Source organism: Rhipicephalus microplus, chromosome 3 (genome assembly GCF_043290135.1).
Source record: "Rhipicephalus microplus isolate Deutch F79 chromosome 3, USDA_Rmic, whole genome shotgun sequence".
Lineage (NCBI taxonomy): Eukaryota > Metazoa > Arthropoda > Arachnida > Ixodida > Ixodidae > Rhipicephalus > Rhipicephalus microplus.
This window is the reverse complement of record NC_134702.1, coordinates 124,959,586-124,976,481: the sequence shown is the minus strand read 5'-3', so window position 1 is coordinate 124,976,481 and position 16,896 is coordinate 124,959,586. Positions and strand designations below refer to the sequence as shown.

Below are 16,896 nucleotides of genomic sequence, written 5' to 3'. Positions count from 1 at the left end.
ATATGCAGATGATATCACCATCTGGGCGTGTGAAGGTGGTGACGGAGAGATAGAGCAGAGACTACAGGAGGTCGTCACCACTATTAAGGAGTATATTGATGCTACTGGCCTCGAGTGCTCGCAAGATAAATCCGAACTCCTCCTCTATCGCCCCACGCTTAAAGGCAGACCACCCAAGGGATACAACCGGGACCGTACTTACGAAGAGATCCAAATTCACACCAAAAACGGCAGGACTATTCCTATAGTGCAACCTTGGACTCATCATCGAGTCTAAGGGTACAAACGGTGAAATCGTCAAGAGGTTAGTAACCAAAGTCACCAACGCAATACAGCTAATCAAGAGAGTCACCAACAAACACCAAGGCATGAAAGAGGCTAACGCCATCAGGCTTATTTATTCATTCGCCATAAGTCACATTATATTCGTAGCGGCATATCTAAACTGGTATACAGCCGAAAAACTCAAAATCAACGCACTCATACGAAAGGCATACAAACAAGCTTTGGGCCTTCCAGATAGCACCATCAACGAAAAACTGTTTCAACTGGGCTTACATAACACTTTAGAGTAGCTGATAGAAGCGCAACAGATTGCCCAGTTGGAGAGGCTAGCCAGCGTGCACACAGGACGGAGTATCCTTGACAAGTTGGGGATAAATTACCATAGGCAACAAGGAAGTACAGTGTCGGTTTTAAAGGTGATCGGGGAAAAGATCCAGGTCCCCAATATGCCCAAAAACAAGCACCCCGAGTTTAATCAGGGCAGAAGGGAAAGCCGCGCTAGAACTCTGCTTAAGGCCTACGGTAAAGAGGAGGAAGCGTTGTTCGTAGACGCAGCGGAGTACCCTAGTCACAAATCCTACGTTGCGGCTGTAATAAACACCGACCGCAAATGCGTAAACGCGTGCTTCATACGCTCGGATAATTCAGAACTCGCGGAAGAGGTGGCTATTGCACAGGCCATAATTTCCCCAAAGTGTAGGTATGTCATCAGCGACTCGCAGTCAGCAGTCCGTAACTATGCACGAGGAAGAATATCTCCCTAGGCAGCCAACATACTCCTCCGCAAGGCAAATCTCATATCATCCGAGGAATTCGAAGAAAGGTATATTATTTGGTTCCCAGCCCACACCCCGTGTGCGTCGCTCATTCTCAACCTCAACGAGGAGGCTCACCACGTAGCGCGAGGTCTCACGTACCGCACTCGCAATGGAGCTTCACATGAGGTACTGGGAGGAGATGAGTGGTGGGAGAGGGACAGAATGTTTAGGTTCTGCGACAATATCCAATTCTACCAAAAGGCGCGGCGCAGATTTCCACCACCGCGCACACATTAGACATATCTCAGGAGGTTGACTGGAGGCGGCTTCAAACTAGAACATTTCCCAAACCGAAGCACCTAAATCGCATCTACCCCGAACTATACCCAGATGACTCGTGTAAACTATGTAGCATTAGACGCGCCTCCCTAGAGCATATGTTATGGGAATGCACACAGATACAGGACGCCAATGCAGTCTCCTCAGAACAGCTTGGGGCGCGGTGGAGAGCCGCGCTGATCAGCTCAGATCGGACAGATCAAATATGGGCCATCCAGCGAGCACGGGAGGCGGCTGAGAGACAGGGTCTCTCCACCACCCCTGGTGCGGCTTAGGCCCACGCCTCAATCCGCTGGTTAAATAAAGTTTGCTCACTCACTCACTCAAGTTATGTCAAACTAAGTCATGCTAAAGGAACATTTGATTATTGTGCCCGAAAGCCGTAGCGTTGGAAGCGTGCCAGAATATCGTATGGCACATTTAGATTCCCTTGAATAAAAAGAAATAAACTACGATCCAATATATTTCGTGGGGACTACATCACTTATTTATTTTAGGGTGAATCTTCAGGACGTTGAAGGTAGCTTAATTAAGCGTTTTCAGTTTTCTCTTCAATGTTGCGCCCTTCTTTGCCACCGTTAACTTGTCGGTTTTCATTCGGACGCAGGTTTTCAGTAACGTGTTGGTGGCTGCCTACCAGATCTTGCGAAGCACTGTCTCTGCATGGTGTCCTTTGCAACGTATGTCTAAACCTTCATTGTCAATTAAAAGGTGCTTCACCACACTGAGAAGAACCTGCCTTTGGTGCCGTGCTGCGTGAAACCGGGCGGTGTTCTCTTTTGAGGTCAGCTTTTCAAGCACAATTGGTGTGTGTAGAAAAGCACTTAATACTACTGGTTGGGGAAATTTTAGGGCCCCTCTTGTGAGGCCTTTGATATCATCAACCATTGGTATACCCCTATCTTGTCTCGTGATGTTGGCCGCACAATCTTCTCAGGGAATTTTCCTGAGAGTGGCGTGGGCACAGCAACCTGCAATATATACTATTGCAGCCAAGCTTTCCTTTTTTGATTTCACGTGCCCTTCAGTCGACTTGATGCCACATTCTTCTATCACCTTGGCTGCACCATACACATTACTTTTAGAATGGGACAGTTCTTTCATGTCTGGAAAAACCAGCCGGTTCTCAAGCTTCAGTTTTTCCAAGCAAGACATATTCAAAACCTAGCTCCTCCAGGCAATACCGACTGATTTCAATCAAGAAATACGACGTGAGATGTAGCGCCGAGTGCGTCTTCGTGGTTAACAGTCCTGCACGGCGAATGCCACTCTTCAAGTTTTCCCAAGTGTCAAGCCAGTCCGCAAACGCATTATTAAACTGCAGCTGCATGTCCTCCATACTTCTTACGGGTGCTTGAAGAGGATTTCTTAGGCGTTTGCCTTTTGATGGTGATTCAGTGTTCACGACGTACCACCACTTATGTATTATTTCAATTAATTCAGCAGTTTCCTGGGCACAACCTAAACCAAGCTTTGCACCATAAGTTTTGAGTGCTTCTGCGATAAATGAACTGATCACTTTCAGTGCTAGCTTCACGTTTGTCTTTCGATGTTAGAGGGCTTTAAAGCCTTATAAGTAAGTTCATATCCAAGCTTCGCGAGATTGTGTTGCTCGGAAGCGTACAGTTCACGAAGTGTCTCAAATGTTGCTTTGTTCACTTGCACTTGAGATGTCGTACTTGAAAATTCGGGTTGAAAAAATGGAACAGCCTTCAATTTTCTGGTTCAATCAGTTGTTACGGATGCTTTTTACTAAATGCATGGTATCAACAATAAAAACTAGCGGCCTTGAATTGTCTGCTGGATGTGGGTACACAATGTCTGTTGTATTGTTTTTGAAAAAAAAATGACATTACTTTTCAGTTCACAGCGTTGTTATCAGTGATAACGGCAATTACTGTAAGTCCCGCTTTTTCAAAAGCCAAAATTACTTTTTTCAGGGTGTCGTCAAAATGGCTGGCTTCAATGCTGAAAACAGAAAAGTTGTGTACCACAACTTTGTGCGCAGAAAGCAATGAATTCGGCATGAACACGTGTGCTGTTTTTGCTGCTTCAGAGGAATTCGATGCCGTCGTTGTTAATGAACCACCCTTATACTCAAAATATTTCTGGATGCGGATTTCATCTAACATGAGCGTTACCACTCTTTCGTGTGGCTTTAGAAGGCTCACCTTTTTTTAATGTACTGCAAAATGCCTTCATCGCTTTGTTCGTTTGTAGGACTTGCATTCAACTTGCTGCACAGCCTCAATATTGTGGAAGGCTGAGGTAACATTATTGCCTAGTGTTGCGTCGAAAGTTGTATGCGTGAGGAGATATCATATGAAAAATACGATCTAGTATAAAAAGATCTGAAGAATATCTCATAGCTCCTCGCTCTTTAAGTAGAAGGCGCAACTGTTTCTTCAGAAACTCGAACGCTTCTGATTTCTCTTCTTGTAGGCGGTCACCATTAGACAGGTCATCAAGAAGAAAAAAAAATAATGTGGAAGCAGGTTTTCAACTTTTCTTCTTTTTCGCAGACGTCTGGAGCATTGAAAAGCTCCACACTTTCAAGACTAGTTTGCAAGCTTCGAATGCCTTTTAGATTTTCAGGAATGGGAACATCAGCAATGTGCAGCTCATCTTTTTTCAGTAAGTAGAAATGTGCAACTAATCGGAAACAACCACAGAATGTTCAACCTCTGAAGGTAGTGTGTTACTCGAATATGCAGAAACATAACAGCAGCTTCCGTGCTGCTCACTATCCCATAGTCGGACAACTTAAGATGTGAGAGTTCTGACACGAGATGATTGAAAGATGTCACTCGGTTCTTGCGTTCTCCCTCTTTGTGCGAAAGAAGCGACATCTGAATGCCCTTTTGTAGCTGGTCTCCCTCACAGCCTTTCCGTTTTGCGTCAGACTCCTTGCGAACGGAAGCACAGTTGGATAGGTAAGCGGGGATGTTCAGAAACATTGTTGCCATTGCATCTTCGGTTAGTCGAGTAAGGCCCATCGGAACATATATTGTCTTTTCGTTGCTATCCATGTAAGTGGTGGTAGTGCTCAAATACTCTGCTTTGAAATCAAATTCGCAGACCAGCAACATGCAAAAGCAAAAGGAATGTTTTAAAATATTTTAGCAACATTTTATATATGTTTTCTGCCCGAATTAATTTCCATAACGTTATAATTAGCAAGGATTGAGATCTAGAGTGACGCTGCTCCGCAATGCACTGCACTAGCACTGATCTGCGACACATAATTCACTGTATGTGAAGGTTTATCGGTAAAAATTGCAAAGTTTTACCTTCTGATCACGCAGAGTGTCGATGTCGACGTCTTCGCGACGAATAGCGCGTTTCCATTTTATCCTGTGGTCGTCTTTAGTGAAAGAGAACAAGCGGACCTTCGGTCCAACGTCATAATTTCCACGACAGTTCGGCACGCCGAAGCGGCCCATTCTGTGAACTTCCTGGTAATTTCACGGGAACAAACTTCACTGCTTTGACTCCAAATAACACAGCCAGGGCGAATACTTGCACAAATCTCCAAAGAACGTCCACCAGCACTATTTCGAATTCCTTGTACAGCGTAGCAAACTTGCACAAATCTCCGAAGAACGTCCACTTGCACTTTTTCAAAATTCTTGTGCAGCGTAGCACCTCGCTGTGCCAGGCCCAAACAAGTTACATTCAAACCCAACTGGTCCTCACAATGCCCACCAGTTCATCGGGCTAGGTGTGCTGACGTCAGACAAGAAAACGAAGGGAGTGAAGAGGCCTTGAAAATTCTAGGAGGCACTGCACAGATGCCAAAACGTGATTTTCTAGTGACTAAGCTACTCAGCTGCTGACCCGCATGTCGTGAGATCGAATGTCCGCTACGGCATCTGCACTTTCGATCAAGGCGAAAATGCTAGGCCAATGTGCTCGGATTTCGGTGCAAGTTAAATAATTTCAGGTGGTCCAATTTTCCGGAGCCCTTCCCTATGGCGTCTCTCCTAATCGTAAGGCGATTTCGGAACGTTAAGTTCTACATATTAATCAATTATCGTGAGTTTTGTGGTATATTTCTTCATATAAAGGACTCCTTTATTCCACAGACGCCCCACCGCAATGGTCTAGTGACTAAGCCACTCAGCTTCTGACCCACAGGTCGTGACTTCGAATGACGGCTGTGGCAGCTGCATTTTCGATCGAGGCGGAAACAGTGCTCGGACTTCGGTGCAAGTTAACGAATCTCAGGTGGTCAAATTTTCCGAAGCTCTCCACCAGGCGCCTCTCATAATCGTAATGTGGTTTTCGGACTCTAAATTCTACATATCAGTCAATCTACTCCACAGATATGCATCAAATTGAACAAAAAGGTGCATTTCCAGCACCACGTTACGTAAATTACGCTGCGGGATAGCTTACGAAGTCGGTCTTTTTTGTACGAATTTCGCTCCCCAGCTTCCCTGCCGGACGTTCTCCCAGACCGGTTCTTTGCATCGTGGAGGAAAGCCCTCTCACACTGGCGTCACCGAGAGTGGGCTGACCAATCCACATGGCTTTACGATGAGACAGAAGCGAACGCTCAGTACTCTGTACATTCAAACTCCATAACCATACCGACAGGGATGCTGCAGCACCCCTTCTTTTTCTTCGATGGCCCGCCCGCACTGAACTACGGTGGGATTGGCGCAGTGAGTACATGGTGTCATGCAACGAGTATATTAGGACGCTGTAGCTGTGAATTTCTGTTGCAGAGCGACTAGTATCATTGACACGCATCCACATAACTGTGAACGACAAACACCGATGTTCTTCTTTGCGTTCCTATATGTGCAAACTGTTGTCCTTAAGGAACATGGACCTTTAAGGCAGCCGAGTTAAAATCTACGATCAGGAGAGATCATTATATCGGAAATGCTATGTTAGTGACATTGGCGGCGATGGTTGTGAGCGAACAACATATATAGATGCAGAGTATATATAAAAGCGTCCTCTCAGAAATCTAACGCCGGCGCTGTGCGTATAAAGTCAGTGTTGTACGAGAGAAAGGCTTGTGCGGGGGCTACTTGGAACCTACTACAAGTAAAGGCAGGGATTTTACAAGAAAGTCACTATAACAGAATAAATTATACGTTAAACGACATTTAACCGTGTTGTGTGTGCGTGCCTGTGTGTGCGTGTGTATGCGCCAGCTTTAGCAGAAGTACAGCGATGCGATGTTTCTGAAAATAGGCCAAGCGTTCTCGCATGATCACTTCCTTGACTTGGTGTGCAGCGGTAATGCCAAATCCATAGATGATTCACAAATCATGAAAAAGAGCTGTCGGTGGTGGCGTCCCACGGCGTCATCGGTGACAACACTAGCATGCGAACAATCACAGCGTGATGACGTCGACACTTTATTGCATTATGTTGTAACAGATTGCCAAACAAATCTGATGTGCTAATCATTATTTCACTACGGTGTCACTTGGAGATGCCACCACATGGCGTCATCGTTGGTGAATTGTGAACTGGTAGTTTGAGCAGTGCAGGCGAGAATAAGAGCAGGAAGCTTAGGAGACCTCTGATCCTGTAGACATAAGGAAGTAATGAAATTTGTTGGAAACAGGGCGGCAACAGTAGGACCAAGACTGGGCTGAAACTGAAAAAAAAGATCGATTTCACATATGACTTGTCTTAAGATGCACAAGAGGCCCAATGAGTTTCAATAGCTTTCTCGCACGTAAATTATTATGCTATATTGTCGCAGATAATGGCCCACGAGATCATGCATGGCTATGATGTTCAGGGTTCAAATTACGACGACAAAAGTCACCACGACCCCTGGAGAACGCAAAAGATAGCAGAGGAGTACACCAATAGGACATTTTGCATACGACGATCACATAGAGCTGCAGTGAGTACATGCTTTATGCTTCTAATGAAGCGATGTTTTATTTATTTCCTCTAGAAACGTGTTCAAAAAGGCGCGTGTTGTGAAAAAACTATAGCATGTGTGACTCACAGCTTCGCTAGGCGCGTGCAAGCAGCGCTAATAGTACTACTGAGGTAGTTCATGTGACTACAACGGATGGTTCAAATATGTCATCGCGTAATTGAGATGATGCGACTGCTACGCAAAATATTGCAATGTTGAAGTACAAACGCTATACTTAATTTCGAAACGAGAGACGCCTTTCGGGGCTTTTTCAGCCAAAGCGCTAGCCTGAGCATGAATGACACGAATCTCTTATTTTCAGAGCAATAGGATTTTGTGAAACCAGGCTGCTATGAAGACAAATAATAATTAAAGGACTTCGTGTAAGCGCTTACACGCCTCTCACGGCCCAAAATTTTTCACACTCACAAAGCACGTATTTCATTCACATATACATATAAGAGATTCACAAAACGACCGGTAATTTAGACTGCACAAAAAATTGCTTTCACGATGCCACGTATGCGACATGTAGAGCTGGTACTTAATTGACTTGACAAAATGCGCAAGTAATTTTTCACGGATTTTTGGGGTATGCAAATTTAAGTTCGTGGGAAGTGTGAGATGGTACAAAATTACCTTTTTCAGAGGCCACAGTGGCGTGAAATAAAATACTTGGTGAAAAGTGCTAAATTCACAAGAGGCGCGGTATTTGTTGAATTTGAACACGCCGTATTAACATGGGGACTTAGAAATTACAGTTCATTAGGCACGGATTTGCTGCTGCCGGCCCAGTATATATTGCTCATCACTATAACACGATGATCGTCATTGCTAACTCTGTCTACCTAATTAGATGCAGTGCAATATTGCTGCATATGAACTTTTCAAAAACTAACAGGCCAGAATACAGACTTTTATACAATTAGAGATCGTCAAAAAGCGACAAGAGTACCAGCTAGCCTTCCCGCCCCCCGAAAAAAAATTTTAGGTAATATTTTTGCTGACAAAATTGATAGAAGTACTGTCATGTTAAGGCTAGGAAAAGGGCTTCACGATGATGGCCGATGCGTCTGACACGAAGCAATACTGTCCTTGAAAGAAGGTACCAGCAACACTGGAAGGCGGTGCAAAATGCAATGTAGTAACAAAATAATCAGGGTGGAGTGTTTCACATCCTAAAAAGTGCAATCACAAGATGATGTTGTCTGCACCCTCATTCATTGGCTGAAGTTGCCGGGTCCCCCTCAAACCCACCAACAGAGGTCACAAAGATGGTCAATTTTGAAATAATTGATGTTACTTTCCTCCGTGGACCATGACAAAGTTAAAGCATTCTGGAGGAACTACCTGGAACAACAGAACAACTGGTGTGGTGGCACTGATCATCTGAAGTACATTTTGTAGCTTAAGTTACACTGGCCGAGGTTGAGCACTTTTGTGTGGCTTATTGAGAGCCGTGCTCCGTATGCCTGAGGAGCAGTGACGTCCCACAACACCCAGCTAGCGCACCTGAGATTGCCTGAAAGCGTCTGAAACGATGTCACTTGTGGGCTGGAACTTGAATCACGAGTGCTCGCTTGCAAGCAAGTCCGTCTATTTGTGCATTCATCCGTCCGTCCGTAGCTCACGCCATGTGTATCCTGGCATAGCCGAGCTAATCCAGTGCTAGTTTTCTAATTTCACTGGCGAAGTGCTCCAAGTGAATAAATGCAACAAATACAACGCCTTACAATCCTGCTGTAGTGAATGACTACGAACTTGCCTTGACACTCATATCAACTGGCTGAAGAAAAAATACGGGGATGCTTGAAAAGTTGAACGTGATGGCGATGTTCTGTCCCTAGAGCGCACTTAGTGCTAAAGGGCTTGCCTCAGTAACGTTTAGCATACGGCTGCATTCCATGTAGTCAGTAGCACTCTAAGCTTTACCAAATAAACGCCTGAAATCTTTTCGAGCTTGCTATTTACCCACAATGTGGCTTCAAGGGAAAAGCCGCCATAACGTGTGTGCCTTTCGTAGTGGGTGGCCCGCTTTAAAGCACGAAGTCATCCCAATCGTATGTTCTAACAACCGCTCGCAATGTAGGCTTGTACCACGCAATAATACTGCGATAGTATACGACACAAGTCAAGCATGTATACAAGATGCGTTCCTTTGTAAACCATGCTTGTTACTCTCGCGGCATTTCCAAGCAGATAAAGTTACTTTCACGATACTTCAAGCAGACGCATGGGTCTGCAGTAGAACACCCGCTTGCCACCCAAGACACCCAGGTTTATTCTTACTGACACCCAGACTTTTGTCCTATTTATTCTATTTCTAACTTTCTCACTTTTTTTTTGGTCGTGAACAAGATTATAATTTTCTGCTCACAACTAAGGATGCCACTACCAACTCCGCCATTTCCGCAAAACCAGCTCGCTATTGCTTTCATGAGTGCCAACGTGTAATACTCGGTATGAGCAGGAGGCTCATCACCACGCGCGAGACGTAAGTACACCAGTGCTAGTTGTTAAAAAAAAGTTGCGGCAGCCATTAGACTTGTGCGAGGTGGTTCAGGCCCTACATTTACCATATTGTGTATGGCAGTCGAAAGTAATATGGCGGAGTAACGTACCGGGATAGGTGGGTAAGCTGCGCTCAGTTAGCAGTCAAAGCTTGCACAAGAAAAATCAACTTTACTTTTTACTGTTTGTAAAAAGGAGGGGTATTTTGAGAATTATTGATGTGAAGCCAGTAGCCTGTCTATTCCCCAGATTGCTTTACCTCCCGAGGAAAGTGAGACTCTAAATATCTCTGTTCACACCATCGTCTTTATATAATCCCTGGCATTCCTCTGTCACCTAAGCCTTGTTTTAGTTGTATTTTCCGGTGTATTATTGGGATACTGTATCAGTTGAGCTTAAAGTTCAATGCTTAAAGTTCAATGTATTATGTCATTTGTATTATAGGCGGCTTCCACTAGAATATGAATACTACCTGTATCCGTTTAGCACTTGATGTGTTTCGCGAAACAGTTAGATTTGTGGGTGCAGCAGTGGCACAGTGCAGACAAATGGAGTGTATTGTGTGGCATACTTCGAAAACACTGTCGGTCCTGAATTTTATTATTTTTTTTTAATTAAGCAGGAGCTGTGAACTCGCCTATTGACATTGCCCTTTAACTTTGCTTGCAGCTAATAATGAGATCTCAACAGGAAATGGTAAACGACACCCTCGACTCGGAGAACTTGGCCGACTTCGTGGGCACCCTGACCGCGTACGCGGCCTTTTCGTCGTTACCCTCGTACGAACGGGACATCGAGCTGTCGGGCCTCAACGTGTCAGCCGAGCGCATCTTCTTTATCAGCAGCTGTGTTAAGTGGTGCGAACAGGAACCTTTGATTGGAGATCGGTATGCACCAAGCCGATCTCGCTGTTTGGTGCCACTCATGAACATGCCACAATTTTCGGCTGCGTTCTCCTGCCCGTTGGGGACGCCCATGAACCCTCGCGACAAGTGCACTTTCTGGTAGTGCAAGCACTTCTACATTTGTGCTATTAGATATATATTGTGCGATATGTTTATCAATTGTGAATATATAACGTTTCTATACTTCGAGCTTTGATATCGTATTAGAGTTTTATGTTTTATTGGAGACTAAGGTGAAACAATGAATTGCTCTATGAATGTACTTTGATAAATTCTCATTGTTACTATTCTTTTTTGATTAGAGAAAAAAAGCTGCCGAGTTCCTTTCTTCAATTTCGCTCCGAAATATTCATGCCCATGGGCAACATTTCGATGTCTATATTATGTAGTTTCAAAACATTGGCTAAGCAAATTTCTCAAACAGAACGTATATATAAATACATGTCCCCACTACTACTTGAAACCAACGTTGAAACGTGTCAAAGGAAATGTACCAGCAGACTTATGCAGCCATAGTCACCTATGATACTAATGATGCAGGGGTAGCCTTAGGCAGCTGTCCTCACGCGAATTGAGCTGAAGACCCTAAGTGGTATCCACAATCAAGCCGGTGGAGTGGTGGTGGTCACTGGTGTCCTGAGAAAGGTAAATCATCCTTGACTTATGCACGTCCCAATTGTGTATTTTTATTTTTAGAAAGAATTAACGTATCACTATCGTCCTTATCATCATTTGGTTATTGGCTTTCGAAACGCTGAATGTACTTGATCACTTTACTGATTAGAAACTACTTAAGAAGCAATGGATGCAGCAAAATGTGACGTTTGGTTTGGGAATCTAAGGGTGGCGTTGGTAACCAAATTTCTTTTTGTGCTTTTTTTGCGTACCAAGCGTGATCACGTGGGGAGTGCGACTGTTTCAGAAATGTGGAAGAGTAATTTGATGGAATAAAAAAGTATTTGTCTTTACTGTCACCTACATGGCTTTTGAATGAGTGCCTACATATTCTTGAAACTTTACATACAACGATAGCTGATGAAATGTCAGCAGCAGCGGGAGAGTTGAACAGTGCTTTTGGTGAAGATGTACACACGATTTGTGCAATGAGTCAAGTTAGTTGTTCAGGATAGAGAATGTCCATGAAGGCAAAGTTAAGCCTGGCAAAAGAGATGTCGACCACACTGGGGGCAATACAATGTCACCATGACATTGCCACCAGTGTGGCTAATACCATGTCGATTGGGAATAGCAGCGACTAGTCTTCTAGTTGAATAGTTACAGTCAGGCGATTCGAAGCGTACATTCTATCATTCTTGCTTTAAAGGGATGGTGCCACCAAATTTGCGGCATGTGTGTTCTTTGCTGTAAGCGTTTCCTTCAGCTCCAGGAAGCATGATACACACACAAAATTCGTGCATTTTCGCTAAATAATTTAATATTGCTCTACCTATGTGGGCCAATTTCAGTTTCGGTTTCGTGGTTCCGAATTGGGCAGTGAAGTCGGTGCGTAGGTGGCTTGGTCACGTGAGCACAGAAGGCTGTGATGAACATCGTGTTGAGTTCCGTCTGCTCTCACGCATATAAGCCGCACCAAGCGCCAGCAAAACAAATGCGCTGACAGTCGCCATGGCTAGCTGCAGTAGCATCGAGGCAGTGGCAAGGCAAAAGGCAGCAAGAAGGGAACAAAGCTTTTATTATTGCAACGTACGTGCTGGGCGTGGACAAGGAAGCCGCATGACGCTCGATGAACCGACCTTTCATAGACACCGAGATGCTGATGGAGGATGAGACAACCCCGCTGTTGAACGCGCGCATCATCTCTGAACGACGCCTCAAGTGTCTTTTCGACAGCACTCCGAGTCGTTGACGGACGCACACAGTGTCTCTGCAAAGGTCATCAGCACACTCGTAACAGCAGGCATGCTAGTTTTCTGCTTGTTCACAAAATGCGTTTCGGAAATGGCGGAGGTCATTCGCGTCACTAAAAATCTGTTGTGACGTCAAAACAGCTGCCGTTCCTGGTTCTAGTCTAAAACGTCAGTGTTGCTGCGCAAGCGATTTGCCTAGATAGCGAGAGTGAGCAGCAAGCTACAATGTTAAATGCAAATCATTTTTAGCAAACTTCGGCATCTTTCAGGCTATCTATCTATCTATCTATCTATCTATCTATCTATCTATCTATCTATCTATCTATCTATCTATCTATCTATCTATCTATCTATCTATCTTTCTATGTACCTATTCATCTGTCTATCTGTCTGTCTATTTATCTATATATCTATATTTCTATCTTTTTTTCTATTTATCTATATATTTATCTATCTGTCTATCTATCTGCTACATATATATTTATCTTTCTATTTATCAATGAATCTATCTATCCATCTATCTATCTCTCTATCTATCTAGCCGCCTACGACTTTTAGCTCTCCTGGCCGCTTTGTTATTGGTATCAATACCAAATTTGGCATGGCTTAACATGACTGTATGATGAGCATATTATACCAGTCATAACATGATTATCATGACATGTATGTCATGAATGTCATGATTTATATTTCATGTTCTCGCTGCTCTTGTAACCTGTTGCAAATATGGCATGGTATGACATGACTGCATGGCAAACACCAGTGACAATTTCTAACGAGGAAATCATGACATGCATGTCATGTAAGTCATGAGTCATGACTGCACGCCATGCTGATGTTACTCTTGCAGTCGTTTCACTAGCTTCACCTATACCAAATTCGGTGTTAAGGGACGTGAATGCATGACGAAGGTATGTGACTGGTGCAAACATGATAATCATGACCTGCGTGTCAAGTAACATGACTAAATGCCACGTTCATGATGCACTCGTGTCTGTTTCGCTAGCTTCACATGTACCAAATTTTGTATTACGGGACGTGAATATATGAGGAAGGTATGTGGCAGGTGCAAACATGATAATCATGAGATGCGTTCATGTAACATGACTACATGCCATATCCATGATGCACTCGCGGCTGTTTCGCTAGCTTCACATGTACCAAATTTGGTAAAATGGGACGTGAATAGATGACGAAGGTATGTGGCTGGTGCAAAGACGATAATCATGAGATACGTGTCATGTAACAACATGACTACATGCCACACTCAAGGCGCCAACACTCTTCGACGTGACCCGGCACACATGCGCACCGGCGTTCATTTCATCGATTCATGCCCGAAATGCTACGCTAGGCGCCGATTTACCTGGCATATGCACGCGCCGCGCTGCGTTGCTTTGACGCACACGCGTTTGAGAGCGCCCGGCGTCCCTCCGTCACGAAGCTAGGCAGACGCGGTGCTATCTGGGTAACGTCGCCGGTGCGAAATGCAGTATGTCACATTTCGCGCCGGTTGCCGCCGGGCCTCGCCAACAGACGGTGGTCGTGCCTTGCGTCACACTAGAGAGTGCTCGCGTTTTAATAGAGTAGCATCGCTTTGCCCAGCGTGCGCACGCGTCAACGCTACATGGGCTCGCCACTGTTTCGCTAGCTTCACTTATACCAAGTTTGGTATTACGGGACGTGAACGAGCGACGAAGGTATGTGACTGGTGCGAACATGGTAATCATCAGATGAGTGTCATGTAACAACATAACCTCATGCCACGCTCATGATGTGCTTGCGGCCATTTCCCTACTTACCCATATACCAAATTTGGGAATACGTGACCTGAATTGACGACAAATGTAAATGACACGTCGAAACATGATAATTATGACATGCCTGTCATGTAAAACTGTACTACATGCTACGCTCATAGTACGCTCAAAGCTGCTTTGCTAGCTGCACATATACCAAATATATCAGGTGACGCGAATAGAATACGAAGGTAAGTTATACGTTCAAACCTAAAAATCATTCCATAGATGTCATGCACGCCATAACTTTCCTCCGCCTCGTACCAATTTGCTGATTTTAAAGTGACATATCAACCTTCTTCATTCGTGCTTTGCATATCATTGATTCGCCATCTACGCGGAATGTGCCAATATTAAGAAGTGAATTAAAATATAGTTTACGCGTTTGGTTTGCCTGACTTTTCGTGTGGAGAGTCCCTGCATACAGAGAAAACCCACAACAGGCTTGGGATAGCCTCGAAATTAGGTGTCACCAGCCCTTTAAGCTTTTTATGATGTACATTTGTAGGATGACTGCCAGTTGGGTGTGTTGGTAAGGGTTCATGATGAAACAAGCGCTAAAGAAGTGTTCGTTTTATCATGCACTTCTGTACTGCCATCAGCAGCACCTCTTCAAATGACGCCATCATCCTGGCAAAATTCATTGCAAGGCAAGGAGCGCTTTCACTTTTAGAAAATGAACGCGTCCTGTCCTTGCTACGGCGGCCTTATTTGCGCGAACTTGGTAACCTGATTAGCCCCCCTACCTATAGCATTTCCCTGGCATACATGCTTTTTCTTGGATGGTGTTCGTTCAAGTCACGAGACTTATTTTCAAGCTAGGTCCTAAGATGTCTCATAAATGGGCAAGAGTGGCTATCATGCAACTACAACGGATTTATACAAGAGCTCAAACATAAATGAAGTTTCAAAAATTGCATTCTAGAACACGTAGCGAAAAAGAAAACGCGCGCGCAAAAAGCACTGACCCGTAATGAGCGCTAACTTCAAAGTATAGGAAAACTTGACAAAATGAGTTCCAATATAGAGCTAATTTCTAGTCTTTCTTTCTTGAGTGCTAATATGCGTGCCTGCTTTTCGCGCTACCTGGTCAAGTATACGGGTGACTGAACAAGACACATAATCAGCGATTACAAGTTGTTTGCGTTTATTTTATGACGTCACGGTGGCGTTAAGGATCAGCGAATTCTCGATTCCATTATTACGGTATTATGATGTGCATAGAATGACTTCACACGAAGACGGTGCATGGTTAAAGCTGTGCCAATCCAGAAGACCGCGAAGTGCCAGGTGAGTTTCAGTTATTTTGTAATACTTCTAGAAGCTCTTTAGAGCATTTGGGAGAGGGCAAGCACTGTAACCTCGCTTGAGGAAAAAAAAGATGTGTTTCGACAGAGTGGGTGTGGCCATCTCATTTATGCCATCGTCATCTTTATTATCCTCATTAAGTGAAGAACGCCAACACAGTCGTTGCGTATACCTATTTCGGATCACTACGCTCATAAGGCTCGCTGTACTGTTCTTCGCAATGGCGTTGAAGAGCTCGTTTCGCAAAACTTCTGGAAGCAGTATCAACGTCCGTGTCTGCGTCGTTAGATGTGAGCAAAAAGTCACCGCTGTCCAGTCCTTCTGCCTGGTAAGGATGTATTCTACCTCAGAGTCTCACAATTACATGAAACCACATGGGGAAAATTATTGTATGAATGACATATATAATGAAAAGACTCTCCTTAGTTGATATAACTACTAAAACCTCCGCTAAAGTCTCTTGTTGGTGAAGATGATGATGATACAACATTTTTATTTATGAAAAAGGGAAAAACGGGAGGAGAAAATGTCAAGGGTGGTTTCCCTATTCCAGGACACCAGTGGCCGCTGCAGCTCGACCGGCTTGATCCAGAGACCCCTTTGGGTCTTCAGGTAAGGTCTGGCGAGGACGGCTTCCCAAGGCTCCCTCAGTAGCTTGAGTATCACAGGCGACTGAACCTCCATAGGCTTGTTCCGGCAGTCCCATCTGACATGTTACAACGTCGGTCGTGACTCGCCCTACGGACATTGGTTCACATATGCATCGAGTTTTGTGTGATGCCACCTTTCTAAACGTGGATAGGTGTTAACCTGAATTTGTCTTAGCTGCGAGCTTCGTCAACATTGAGCGATTTGTGTGGTGGAGCATACCACTGTCTTGTCTTCTGTTGATGCTCGAGTATATCGCGTGCAGTGAATGGTTCGTACTGATTATCGGTGTCATTGCTCACTCTGTTGCTCGAATCACGAGCGAAACTGGGCGCCAGCGCATTACTCAAGTTACCCTCGTGGCCTGAACACCGAATGATAGCATGGTCTTGTATCAGCCTATCACCTAGTATTTTCTAGGCGATATTTGGTAGTGAACGACGGAGAAACATTCTGCAGGCTTCCTGGGAACCAGACAAGACTAATACGGAGGTGTCCTCTGCCTCTTCAGTTCGAATAGCTAGCGCAATCGCCGCCGCCTCCGCCGTCGCTGTACAGGTTGTTTTAATTGAGGCAGCA

The 16,896-nt window shown here is 44.5% G+C and overlaps 2 protein-coding genes across 2 annotated transcripts in view; both read left to right on the top strand.

The window, feature by feature from the left end:
• The first annotated feature begins 7,116 nt into the window (after positions 1 to 7,116).
• LOC142803332 (neprilysin-21-like) lies at positions 7,117 to 11,662 on the top strand. The gene is made up of 2 exons (XM_075888450.1): positions 7,117 to 7,257; positions 10,459 to 11,662. Exons 1-2 carry the CDS (start codon positions 7,129 to 7,131, stop codon positions 10,795 to 10,797), a joined length of 468 nt encoding a protein of 155 aa, XP_075744565.1. The 5' UTR covers positions 7,117 to 7,128; the 3' UTR covers positions 10,798 to 11,662.
• Positions 11,663 to 15,609: 3,947 nt separating this feature from the next.
• Positions 15,610 to 16,896, top strand: part of LOC142802944 (neprilysin-like) — a 45,634-nt gene continuing 44,347 nt past the window's right edge. Inside the window, exons 1-2 of the mRNA XM_075888028.1 lie at positions 15,610 to 15,651; positions 16,177 to 16,281. Of these exons, the coding sequence (XP_075744143.1) occupies positions 15,610 to 15,651; positions 16,177 to 16,281 (147 nt within the window). The remainder of the gene's footprint in view (positions 15,652 to 16,176; positions 16,282 to 16,896) is intronic.